General features: G+C 33.2%; 1 protein-coding gene across 2 annotated transcripts in view; it reads left to right on the plus strand.

The window, feature by feature from the left end:
- Positions 1 to 12,050, plus strand: part of LOC140439250 (neuroligin-1-like) — a 397,801-nt gene extending 385,751 nt beyond the window's left edge. For both annotated transcript variants that reach the window (XM_072529050.1, XM_072529051.1), the window contains exons 11-14: positions 784 to 933; positions 1,282 to 1,406; positions 4,723 to 4,966; positions 8,086 to 12,050. In XM_072529050.1, coding sequence (XP_072385151.1) covers positions 784 to 933; positions 1,282 to 1,406; positions 4,723 to 4,966; positions 8,086 to 8,483 — 917 coding nt within the window. In that variant the 3' untranslated portion in view covers positions 8,484 to 12,050. The remainder of the gene's footprint in view (positions 1 to 783; positions 934 to 1,281; positions 1,407 to 4,722; positions 4,967 to 8,085) is intronic.
- The last annotated feature ends 677 nt before the right edge of the window (positions 12,051 to 12,727 follow it).

A 12,727-nucleotide genomic window follows, 5' to 3' on the forward strand; every position in this document is an offset into this window, starting at 1 on the left:
TCGCCTTTCTCGGATCACGTTCGCCGGTTGCTGCCACTGTTTCGACTGTTTCTTGGTCCCTGGTGTGAAGAAATGGATTCATGTTTCGTCAATGGTTACGAAACGATGTAGAACCTCTTTCGAATTACGCCTAAATAGACTCAAACACTGCTCTGAAGTGGTCTCACGGTTAAACTTGTTATCCGGAGCGAGTAATCATCGCTCCGACAGCTTTCTCATGCTCAAAATCTCACGCTGGATATGACATACGCGGTTTTTTGAGATGGCTACTGTCTCAGCTATCTCGTGTACCTTCAGTCTGATAATATGAGATCGTGGATTTTTGTCACGTTATCCTTCGCGGTAGCTGATTTCGAGGCACCTGGGTGCGGCTCATCAAAAACCGACGTGCGACCACGTTGAAACTCAAACGTCAAACCAATTTTTGAGGATTGCAATCGAAGGTGAAGGGTCACCGTACACAGCATCCAAGCGCTCTTTGATTTCACTGAGCGATTTCCCTTGCAAAAACAAGAATCGAATTACCAACCGATGTTGCTCTTTTTCCATTTTTTTAAATCCGCTGACATACTCGCTTTCTCACGAGATCAAAACAAAACTATGAGTCCGAATCGGCTAAAATTTTGTCATTAGCCATCTACGAAAATGTATTACACGATAGTAGATTTCTCTTGAGGTAGTGCCGCCATCGGGCGGTGAGGCTAACTACTTATTAGACCGCCTACGTAATTTCTATATTTTTGTATTATTAAATTATTATTATATTGTATACTTATGTTACAGGTAATCACTTGGAAAAAAAGGATCACTATCGAGGACACAAAATGTCTCTGTGGTTAAATCTGATTCCTCAGCTGCACAGGCCAGGGGATGGTGGGGACGTGTCGATGAGACATCATCAGTTTCAAGAGGAAGACGACCAATATTATGATGGTATACCTATAATATTTTTTTACATAAACATCCACAATTTGACTCACATGATAAATTGCGACAATTTTTTCTTGGCGTTCGATAAAATAATAATACATACTACGTTTTTAATAATTGATTAAAAAGTAAACGTAAATACTTTTAGACAGCGGGAAGTGATGCTTAGTAGAGATAGGCTTACACGGTTTATCATAATATGTAACAGCCTACTAGTTACTTTATTGCGCGGATTTACCCACTGCGCGGAATTTCCCCTTTCTCCTATTAACCTCCTATTATTAATAGGAGATTATTATTAATTAAATATAAAAAATTTTCTTGTATAATTAACAACAAATACTTTTAAAGGTTATGTTCGACCTCAAATAAAAGAAAAACCAACCTACATCCATCTTTCTACGGCTTCCACTTCTATATCAACAGAGAGTACAAGTTCTACTCCAATACCACCAAAATCAGATACAGCCTTACAGGTGAGATCAATTGTTAAACAAAGTTATAAATATACACTAATTGTTCATACGAGTAAAAGCATGCTTTATAACAAGTGTACGTTGTTGATCACCTCATAAAACTTTTGGACATTGTCCAGAATACGTTGCGGTGAAGATAAATACAAATGATGCAGGACAGAACAAAAAATTGGCGTTTGGCAGTGTTGAAATTTACATTAAAAATGCGTACGACATATGCATTACAAGAACATGGCAACACAACCAAACGCAAATATTTCGTTCTTTGTAGCTATCTTCACCGCAGCGTATTGTCGACAATGTCCAAACTTTTTATTAATGCAACTGTATTGTTGTGGTTATAATTATTATTTTAACCAGTAACGTGCTTCCTGATAATATTGCTTCGATTGTATATTTCTCAGTAAGCCAAAAATAGGAAGGTTATTTAAGATCTGATTTTATATACTCTTCATGGAATGGATTTTCGACTAAAATTCAAATATTTGATCAAACTAGTTTAACCAAACCAAAGAACTGGCAGCATATGACGTCACATCCTGAATTTGATCAAATCTTCTAAAAATAGAGAATATTCTATTTTTTGAGGTCATTTTGATCAAACTTTAATTTTGATTGTTCGAAAAATTTTTAAAGACAAATGATAATCAACAGTTAGATATAACGTCAGAGAATTAATTTTCCTTTTTTTCTTTGGTTGACAGTGTACGGTTTATTTTTCTTCTTATTTTGTTATAAAATAAAAATAAACGAATAAAATATCTTGTAGCCAAGAACAAATTTCTACATAATTAATTTATATCGACAAAGAAGCTGTTTATATACTGTGAAGCATCCACATTATTATAAAAAAATCTTTCAGCCTTTTTATTTTCGTTGTGGATAAGAAAAATTTGAATCGTAAATAAAGCACAAGCAACTAATAAATAAGCAAAAAAGCATCGAGTTAGAGTATAGATTCTAACTCTATGCAGAAAGTCAATTAATTTCATTGACATACGTCAGTTTGATCAAATTTGAATGATCGTGTGACAGGTAGATTTTTAAAATTTGAACAAACTGTAATTATGACGTCAAGTTTGCTCAAATTAGTTTGATCAAATATTTGACCGTCTGACACGGATTTAAGATTTAAGAAAAACGATTCGTTGGACAGTGTTTCTTCTTCTTCTTCTTCTTCTTCTTCTTCTTCTTCTTCTTCTTCTTCTTCTTTATATGCGATCTCCTCTAAGAAGGTTGGCAACCATCATGGCAATTCTCACTTTCGATATCGCTGCTCTAAAGAGGTTAGCACAAGTGCAGTTAAACCAAGCTCTCAAATTGTTTAACCAGGAGATGCGTCTTCCTCCGCGACTCCTTCTACCCTCTATTCTTCCTTGCATTATTAATTGCAACAAGTTATAACGCTCGGCCCTCATAACATGTCCTAGATATTGCAGTTTTCTGACTTTAATTGTATTTAAAACCCCTTTATCTTTTCCCATTCTTCTCAACATCTCGACATTCGGGACTCTATCCACCCAACTTATTCCTAATATCCTTCTGTAGGCCCATAATTCGAAGGCTTTTAATCTGTCCGAAACACCTTTCTTTAAGGTCCAAGCCTCCAACCCATAAAATAATACGGAAAACACGTAGCATCTCATAAGTCCTATCTTTAAAGAAATTGAAATGTCCCTGCTGCAGAGTACTTTTTTCAGTTTGTTGAAAAAATTGCTTGCCTATCCTATTCTTGCCTTAATCTCTTCTGTGTACTCATTATTTTCGGTAATTATTGTACCCAGATATTTATATTTTTCAACTTTTTAATTTGTTCTCCATGTATTGTTTTCTTGACGCTGTTGGGCTTTTGTAATTACCATAAATTGTGTCTTTTTTGTGTTTAGGGACAGTCCGTTTTCTTCACTGACTTCTACCACTCTGTCAACCATTTGTTGTAAATCCTCAAGACATTCCGCTAATAAACTAGTGTCGTCGGCAAACCGTATATTATTGATTGGTCGGCCATTTACTTTTATTCCCATAGTTAGTTCTTCTAGTACTTCCTGGATTATTTCCTCTGAATACAAATTGAACAAAGTAGGAGACAGGACATAGCCCGGCCTGACGCCCCTCTCAATCTGTATTTCATTTGAAAAGACGTTTTTCTCTTTTACCAAAGCGATCTGATTGTAATAGATAGCGCTAATGATCCTGATGTCTCTCATATCTAAGTTTTTCTTTTCAAGTAATTCGATAAGATGGTTATGTCTGACCTTATCGAAGGCTTTGTTGTAATCCAAGAAACACATATATACTGGCTCATTAACATCCATGCACCTTTGCACAAGTACATTCACAAATAAAATTTTATAATAAAATAGATTCATAGAATCTATATTATTCTCAGTTCCAAATGTTATGAACCTTGGACTGCTGGAAGTTGAATCAATCTTCACCTGTTGCTGGCTATTCTGCCATAACATATATTTTTTAAAATACGCCTTGCTGTTCTGTCATATTTTGACCTCAAGGCCACTGTCTTTTCTCGTTCGGCGTGGTACCTAACTGCTTGTCGCATTTCACCGACAGCGACTGAGAAGCTTAAGAGTGGTAACTTCATTATATATATTTTTTTAAATATCTCTATAATTCAATTTTAATAATGTTACCTAAAGTTAAAATCAAATTTAACTAATATTATACTGTTGGAAGTGCATCTTATGATCTTTTTGGTTCTCTATAAATGAATGTTTTTTACTTAAGTTTTTTTACATATTTTTTATATACATGTCCCATTACCACATGTCTTTCGCTCTGCTAAGTTGAGTTAATTTGTAAACTGTATTCAGTTCCAATTAATTGTCTATACAACATAATATTATAATGTCCATTATCAAAAGCTTCTTTACACATTTAATATCTTTGACTGCTAGATATCTTTTTAAGGTAACACACTTATAATAACTTTTCCATGGATGTTTGGTTTTTCATATTGTTCTATTTAGATGAACTGATGATGCTTTCTGATTAGAAAGCGAAACGTCTTCAATAAATAGATGAAGTAGCCACCTTCTTTGTCTTTTATTTCTCCACTTTAACCGAAAAACCCACCACTCTTAGAGTGTTCCTTAATTTCTATATATATATATATATATATATATATATATATATATATATATATATATATATATACATGATATAACGTAATAAATGTGTTTACCAATTTCTTAATGACTTCCTAAATGTGACAATTAGGCGTATGTGTAAAATATTTACGGTATCGATTACGAGTTAAAGTGTTAATTATGTCGACTTATAATTTTTTTTATTTTAGGCTACGACTACAGAATGCCCTCCAAATCAAACAATATTTCTTCCAAGTCAAACAAAAACTTCCAATAATCTCTTAAGAAAACTTGCTTCCAGTCACTATCAAAATTATACCACTGCTCTCACAATTACCATAGCGGTGGGCTGCTTTCTTCTGTTATTGAATGTTCTAATCTTCGCCGGAATTTATCACCAGAGAGACAGAGAGAAGAATAAGAGGAAGAGGAAAGAAGCCCAACATGAAACAGGTAATTATTTATTTGCATAGTATTATTCGGTAAACCGGTAACTATATATTTTAAATAATACCTTATCAAAATAATAATTGAGAGTACGTAATAATCTCATAATAGTTAGTGTGTGTACATTTCGTTAAAGACTAATTAATGGCAATTAAATCTTGTGGCAAAGTCTACTACTTCTTCTTTTTCTTTGATTTTAGGCGAATTTAATAATTTTGTTTTCCATTCTCCATATTTAGCAAAAATCTAAATATTATTTTCTTTGCCTTTATTCCTGCACAGGGTCGGTTTCCCTAATTACATTTTTTCATAAATCTCTATCTTCGATTCTACTACATAGCAATACCCTTCACAGACATATCCTGCCTAAGAGCCTTTCCCAAGGTCTTCCTTTGCCACTCCTTTTAGCAATTTTAACTCAACAATTCTTGCCATGGCACACAGCTTGAGCTGCATAGTTCTCTCGGTAGGACGATTATGGCAACAGTAAAATCGGGCAAGTTCGTGAAAACCCATTTTAATAAAACAATTTTATCATTTGCACTTTTGAGAAGATGGAGAAACGGGCTAAATAAATGACAGCTAATTTGACAGATGTCAAAAGCAGGCAACAATATGGCAGCTACCAACTGTCAAAGTTTGGAAGTTCCTATTAGAAGATCCTTTAATTGAAATAAAATAAACAACACAAAACGTGTGAACCACACTTAAGTCAGTTATAAGAATTAGAAAATGACTAATATTACAATGGATGTTTATATATTTCCCTTTTATTTCATTTATTGCATTTTTAAAACTGAGTAAACATTTATGAAAGTGTTTGTCCAATTTTTGGAATCAAAAATAAAAGTGTTTTCATTGGATGCAAGCAAATATATGGGTTATCTAAAAACCTGAGTAGAAATCTATCTCAGGCACAGAATAAATAACAATCAGAATGCCCACTCTCAGATGCCGCCTTTGAAGTGTGTGTCAGCACGCCATCGCCATATTTTAAACGGAAACAGACTCGAATTGAGAAATTTGTGACAAGCTACGACAGAACTGTAATTTAAATTTTTAGAGATTAATAATTTAGTAAATTTGAAATAATTTAATCTATTCTTCAACTAAAAGTACGAATAAAATAGTGCATATTATGTCTATGGTTGCCGTAAATAAATTAAACGGCGTTATTTTTCTATGCACCAGGTAAATGTCATTGAACAGCACTGGTTCCGTTTAAAACATGGCTGATTCCGTCTGCGCGAACGAGATGCGCGTACTTATCTTCACAAGCAGAGTGTGCGTTCTGATTGTTTATTATTCTGTGCCTCAGGGCTCCATTATCTTGATTATTTTATTTATTCAGTGTTAAAGATTGTTTTTAAAATTAATTAATAACATTGTTTGTAATAACTAACAATAGAATAGAATAGAAATATGCTTTATTGTCATTGAAATTTGTACAATTTTATGGACAAAGCTTACAAAAAGTCAGAAAATAACCTTAGCATTCGTTAAGAAACTCTTCTACTGAATAATATGGTCTTTCAGATAGATAGGCTTTTGTCACTTTAAGGAACTTGGGAAAAGATGTTTCTTGGCTAATAGACGGATACCTTTGGTAGACCAGAGTTTGTGATGTTTTGGCTTAATTATAATTAAAGGAAATGCCTTATTGAAAATACAGACAAGCATATTTCAAAATCATTGAAATTATAGTCCACATCCACAGAACGAAAGTGTCACTTATAAGTTAATCATAAACTTTGGAATTTACGAAAGTTCGGAGTGGAAAAAATCCTAGCTAAACGTCGGGTTTTCGAGGAGAGTTTGTGGAGAGTATTTTACTTGGTATATACTGCTTCATGATCAGATTGTCCTGCATTAATAGTTGTAGGACGTATATCAAGGGGTGAGAAATCTGAGATTGAGAAATATAATCAATTATGGTAGATGTTGTTGTAGTAATTCTTGTAGGAGAATTAACGTGCGTTGTGAGACCATACGATTCGAATATATTCACCAAGGACAGTTGGCTACCACAAGCAGCAGCGTAAATAATAGTTAAGTCACCGCATAGAATTTTTCTGATTTTATTGGGCAGGTCATCTAACAAATTTAGCAGGTTCTGAAAAAATAGTTCTGTGAAAGAGTGAGATGATCTATAAATGCAAAGAATGTATAGATTAAGGTTCTTATTATGAACTAGGGAAAACTCAAATAAGGTCCATTCAACAGAAAGTCATATTTTGTTATATATAATAACGGATTGATTATGGCTGTCGCCGCTTCTCCGCCCCCAATTTCCATCTTTTTCTGTCATATGCAGTTGCCTCTTCTAAGTCCCTTGCCACCATTGCTTCATCAATATCGTTGCGCCAACTTCTCCGTGGTCGTCCTCTCTTCCATCTTTCAGGAGGGATTCATTCCAGTACTGTTCTAGGCCATCTGTACTCTGGCATTCTTTTAACATGTCCGAACCAGATTAATTGTTTTCTTTCTATGTCATCATTGATATTTCGCTCCATTTTCATTTCGTTTTTTATTTGTTCGTTTCTAACTCTCTCCAGTTTCGATCTATCGCAGCTTCGTCTCAGATAATCCATTATTTTGTTACTGGAGATAAATCATTATTTGTACACAGAATTAGGGTGCCACCATGAGCTGAACTTAAATGATCGTACCTAGCAATTGTGGTATATTTTTTTACTAATCCTGTTCTATTACTGTTGAGAAGATTAATGGATTTTAGTAGGCGCTCATAACGAGGTGCTGACCCTTGCTCCGACCATAAGATTGTACCTGTTATCGATCGATAGGTAAAATAAATGCATTATTTTAAATGCCAGCGTTCACTGTCAATGCTATGCAATGATCTCCGTTATGAACGTACCCTAAGATCAAAGAGCTTTGATCCTCGTAACTGTACAAGGCCCTCTATTTTATATATATATATATATATATATATATATATATATATATATATATATATATATATATATATTTATATATATATATATATATATATATATATATATATATATATATATATATATATTATATGTCCTGAATTATGCTTAAATTTTGCGGGTGCATATAGTACTTTTTATCCAAAAACTATAAAGCTTTTTTAATTACAGGAAGTTGTAGCAGTTCCTCTGGTGAAGGCTACGACAAATCCTACGAAATCCAACATTCCGAAATGAAATGCAGTCGCCACAAATACGGATCCGACTTCAGCTGCAATCAAAAAATGCACACCGATATCCAAATAACTGAACTACCCATACAAAACTTTAAATCTTCCCCTCCGCCGGCCAAACGAATCGAAAACATCCAGTCTAGTTTTCATCCCCCTGACGTAACGACCACCAGCCAGGACGTGCTGCTCGGCAGAAACATGACCTCATCGTCGCCGGTCGTCGAGGTGGTACCCCCAGCTAGTACAAATCAAATAGGAATACTCAGGCCTCAAGGTGGTCCGGTCACGCCGGGAACCATGAAGAAACGTGTTCAGATCCAAGAAATATCTGTATGATTATGTATGAATATATATGTACAATGGATCAGTACCTCTAGGAGAACGTGCAAACTGTTAGGATTTGCTAATCTTTTTTGATTTGATGAAACTTTAATGTAAAAAAAATGAATTTGAAATAAGGATATTGATATAAAATCTAGTTAGTATTTTATTTGATATGTTTAGTTTTTAATACCTGATAGAATTTTCAATAATGATGAAAAATAAACACATTTTTATATTGACATAGTATAATTTAATGACTGAAGCTTTATTTCACGTATAATTCTTGTCTGGTATTACTTTTATTTAACGTTGCAAAGTACCTATTAATTTTTATCAATTTAGGCGATTTTATTAGCAATTACATTTCTGTTTATTTTTTACTGGCTTCATCGATCTACATAGACAGTTTTGGCCCGACACACATGTGCGTATTTATATCGCAGTTGATCGATCATATAAAACAATTTAGAATGTTTATTGATTTTATAAAGTAAAAATTTCAATGATATTACCCTATCACTCGGTCTCACAACTTCTATCACATTTGCATTCATTGCTTTCTTTGTTGCATACCACAACGTGTACGCGTATTATTCACCTAGATTTTTGCTCCTTTGCGCTTTGTTGAACAACTTCTAGTTTCCTTCTTTTAAGCCTTTCCAAGAAATTTAAGATTCCATAACCTTATCCTGACTTTTCGATGTTATCAGCTGTACAAGCGAAATGATTTTACTCTTCGGATGGTCCTCGTCCGAAAAAGGCTCTGTTTGTTTCTGATGAATTGTAAGATGAAAAGATTTTATGCCTGAATGCTGTTTTTATCAGCACCATGCTCAGCAGAGTGTTGCCAACACACTACCAATGTAACAAGATATGGTATTACCCCACAGCGACCTATATTTCTCTGTACAGACCAGGATTTCTACTTCAAGAACTTTCCTGTTAGCCAGTGTATTGTTGGATAGAATATTATTCCGACATTTAGAATTCTATGAAAGAAGAGTCTCATATTTACATTTTAATGTTAGTTAATGGAAAGTTTTCATTACTTTACATTTTACATTACCGATACACATTCAATACTTAAGACAACATAGGATAGAGGGAAGCTACAATTATAGCCAACTTTAGTAATGGGGAAGGTACTTTAAGGAAAAGAAGAAGAATGATTATATTACCTGTGGCCAATTGGTGAAAGAACAGTGGAAGAAGTATTATATTGGCCAATAGTGTTGTAAATTTTCCCGAAAGGTGAAGGCATAAAAACAATAAATGGAGAAGGAATAATTGAAGGGTCCAATGCAAAAACCAGGCAAGTCCACTTTTTGGGCAAAACGAGTTAAGCGTTTATTCATGCTCAGTATAAAATTCTACATCTTCCAGTGCATACAGAAGTTTGATAGAATTAAAAACATCAATAATAGAGTGTATAATGTGTTGCCTGCATTTTGATAGTTGCATAAATAGGTGAAGTCCTGGACTTGACTGATTAATACACAATGCTCTCAGTTCTCAGTCAAATAGGTTATGAAAAGAAAAATTATTAAAAATCCTTTATAAAAGGTATATAATTTAAAAACCCAATCGGGCTATATCACAAAACGTTTTCGGAATTCATGTTCCATCATCAGTGCGCTAGGTATACATGTATTGAGCCACTAAAGGGTAAAAACCCGTTAAATCAGAGCGTCTTACAGGACAAGGAAACTTCATATCAGAATTCAGTGACAATGTGTAAAAAATAATGTATCAACTCTGCACTAACATTTAGTTGAAATTATGTTTTTGTTTATTTCATTTACGAAATTACTAGAAAATAATTTTTTTAATATAAAATTCTATTTTGTTTTATTGTTCCCCACAAAAAAAAAGATGAATACTTTGCATAAACCAACCAAATCCAATTCTTTTTCCCCCCATAACTTTTTCTTTTTTAACTTTCAACTGAATATTTTTAGAAAATAGTGTTAACAAGATGATCTTCAAATGACACAAATTACAAAATTTATCAGGATTTCACAGTTTTACCTCAAAAATGCTTTTTACTTCTCCTGGACATTTTGCTGTATGTGACTTGACCGGTTTATGCATTGGGGTACACGTAAACTCATCACCAATTACCATAAATGCTCTCGTACATAGTATAAACTCATCACCGCCATAAAAATATGGATTTTAATATAGACCCCGAGAGATTGGTAAATTCATCACTAGTCTACCTGCACCTCGAGGCAGGCATAGACCATAAACCCCTTACAAACCGCTAAGGTTTGGTAGTTTGACAAAATAATCTCAAATAGAAGGTATTAAATTCAAATGCAATTCATTGTTGTTATGAATTCTACAAAATTCTATTGATAGTTACCTAAAACTATGCGAAAAGAAAAAATTTCTTTTTATTTGGTCTTGTTCCTTTAATATGGTTAGTGAACTTCTCATTGATAAAGTTCAAATAGACCACTTGATTCTAGAGGCTTCGCTATTTTTCTTATTTCAAACAATTTCCATGTTTCGCGAACGGTGGTAGAGCAAAACACCCTGCATGAACTATACAGAGTTCTTTTTTAAAAACCTTCTTTTTTAGATATTTTAAATTTACCAAGTGTCCAAAATCGCTTATTATTTTCAAGAAGGTCAAATAACGCCAAAACGGTATCACTTGGACAGAATGTATGCTTAAAAATTATCTCTAGAGTTCATTGAGAAACATAAAAATGCAGTGCAAATCAAATAACGAAGTTGGTAACTATTTTCGATATAAACGGAAACAGCACATGCTCACAAACATTTTAATTATAAAGTTTACTATCGAAAACCTACGCAACTGAATTTTTAGATCTCAAAACCGTTTAGATTGGCGGATCCGTCTAATAGACCACACCATTTTAAAGCAATTTGCAAAATAATTTCTGAATTGAATAAATTACCACATAAATGGGAAGTGTAACAGGTAACAGGCAATCTTCCGCATTAGAAACCAGCGTCTTGGGCCAAAAATACTGGTGATGAGTTTACCTATCTGCGGTGATGAGTTTACCGATCTCCAAAGGATGCCGGTGATCAGTTTACTATATCTCGGAGGGCCTAATAATTGTATGGGGGGCTATAAGTGATGAATTCGTACACGTCCATGCATTTGACCCTTTATTATACCTACTTTTTTAAATAACTTTTATTATTACGCCATTGATTCTCTTCCTGTGACATCATTTGCAGTGTTCCTATTATTTGAATTAAAGACATATAATTAAATTAAACAAATAAAAATATAATGAATAGAAGATTAGCGTGTATCGATATAAAATCAAAACATATAGAAGTACTGATCTACTATAAATAATTTTGTTACTTAAGTGAAAAGACATTTTAGTATATTCATGTAAATATAAATTATATAAAGAATTTCTGTATTAATAATCCAAACGTGTTGTTTTATGAAATATTTTATTGGAAGCTATATTAGTTTTGTATTTTTTAAAGAAAATTATAGTGTCTATAAGAAAAAATGTATACACTTGTGTACGAAAAAAATCAACTGGTAAATAAATTGGCAATACAATAAATGTAGTAAAATTTAAATGAACGTTTTCAAAATATTTTTTGCCTGTAACTCTAAGTAATTCACCTAAAATCGCAATTAGATGAATGGAAACAATAACTAAACTAAAAGATCTTCAAAAAACTTATTATTTCTATAAGATGTTTTAAACAAGTCATATGGTCGAGAAATTACTATCCACAAATCCACAAATGTTATCAAGTATCTCTGAGAATACATCACAATAATTATTATAAAATAAACTCTTTATTAGATGCTTAAGTAATTCAGCAAAAACACGCGTTAAATGAACAAATCCTGCGTAGGTAAACTATGTAAACTAGGTGAGGATTTCAAGCATACGCAGGAAGAGATAGTGACATACGATACCATAAAAAATAGGATCTTTGAGTTATTAATATGTAATAGACATGCTCTATTACAATTAAGAACCTGGTTATCCCCAGACGCTCAAGCCAATAATTAAATAGATCATGTAATAATAGATACCGATCAAAAAATTGGATAAAGAGTATCATGCTTGAAGTTAGACGATTAATATAAAGAAAAATCGAATATTTACTTGTTGGAAAAACAGATTGAAATAATCTAGTGCTAGACCACTGTGAAATTAGGAATGTTAAATCATATATGTACCTTGGAGTTACAATTACGAAAGAAGGCTCTAGTGCGACTGAAATTAAGAAACGAATTGAAC

The sequence above is a fragment of the Diabrotica undecimpunctata genome, chromosome 4 (assembly GCF_040954645.1).
Source record: "Diabrotica undecimpunctata isolate CICGRU chromosome 4, icDiaUnde3, whole genome shotgun sequence".
NCBI classification, from domain to species: Eukaryota; Metazoa; Arthropoda; class Insecta; order Coleoptera; family Chrysomelidae; genus Diabrotica; species Diabrotica undecimpunctata.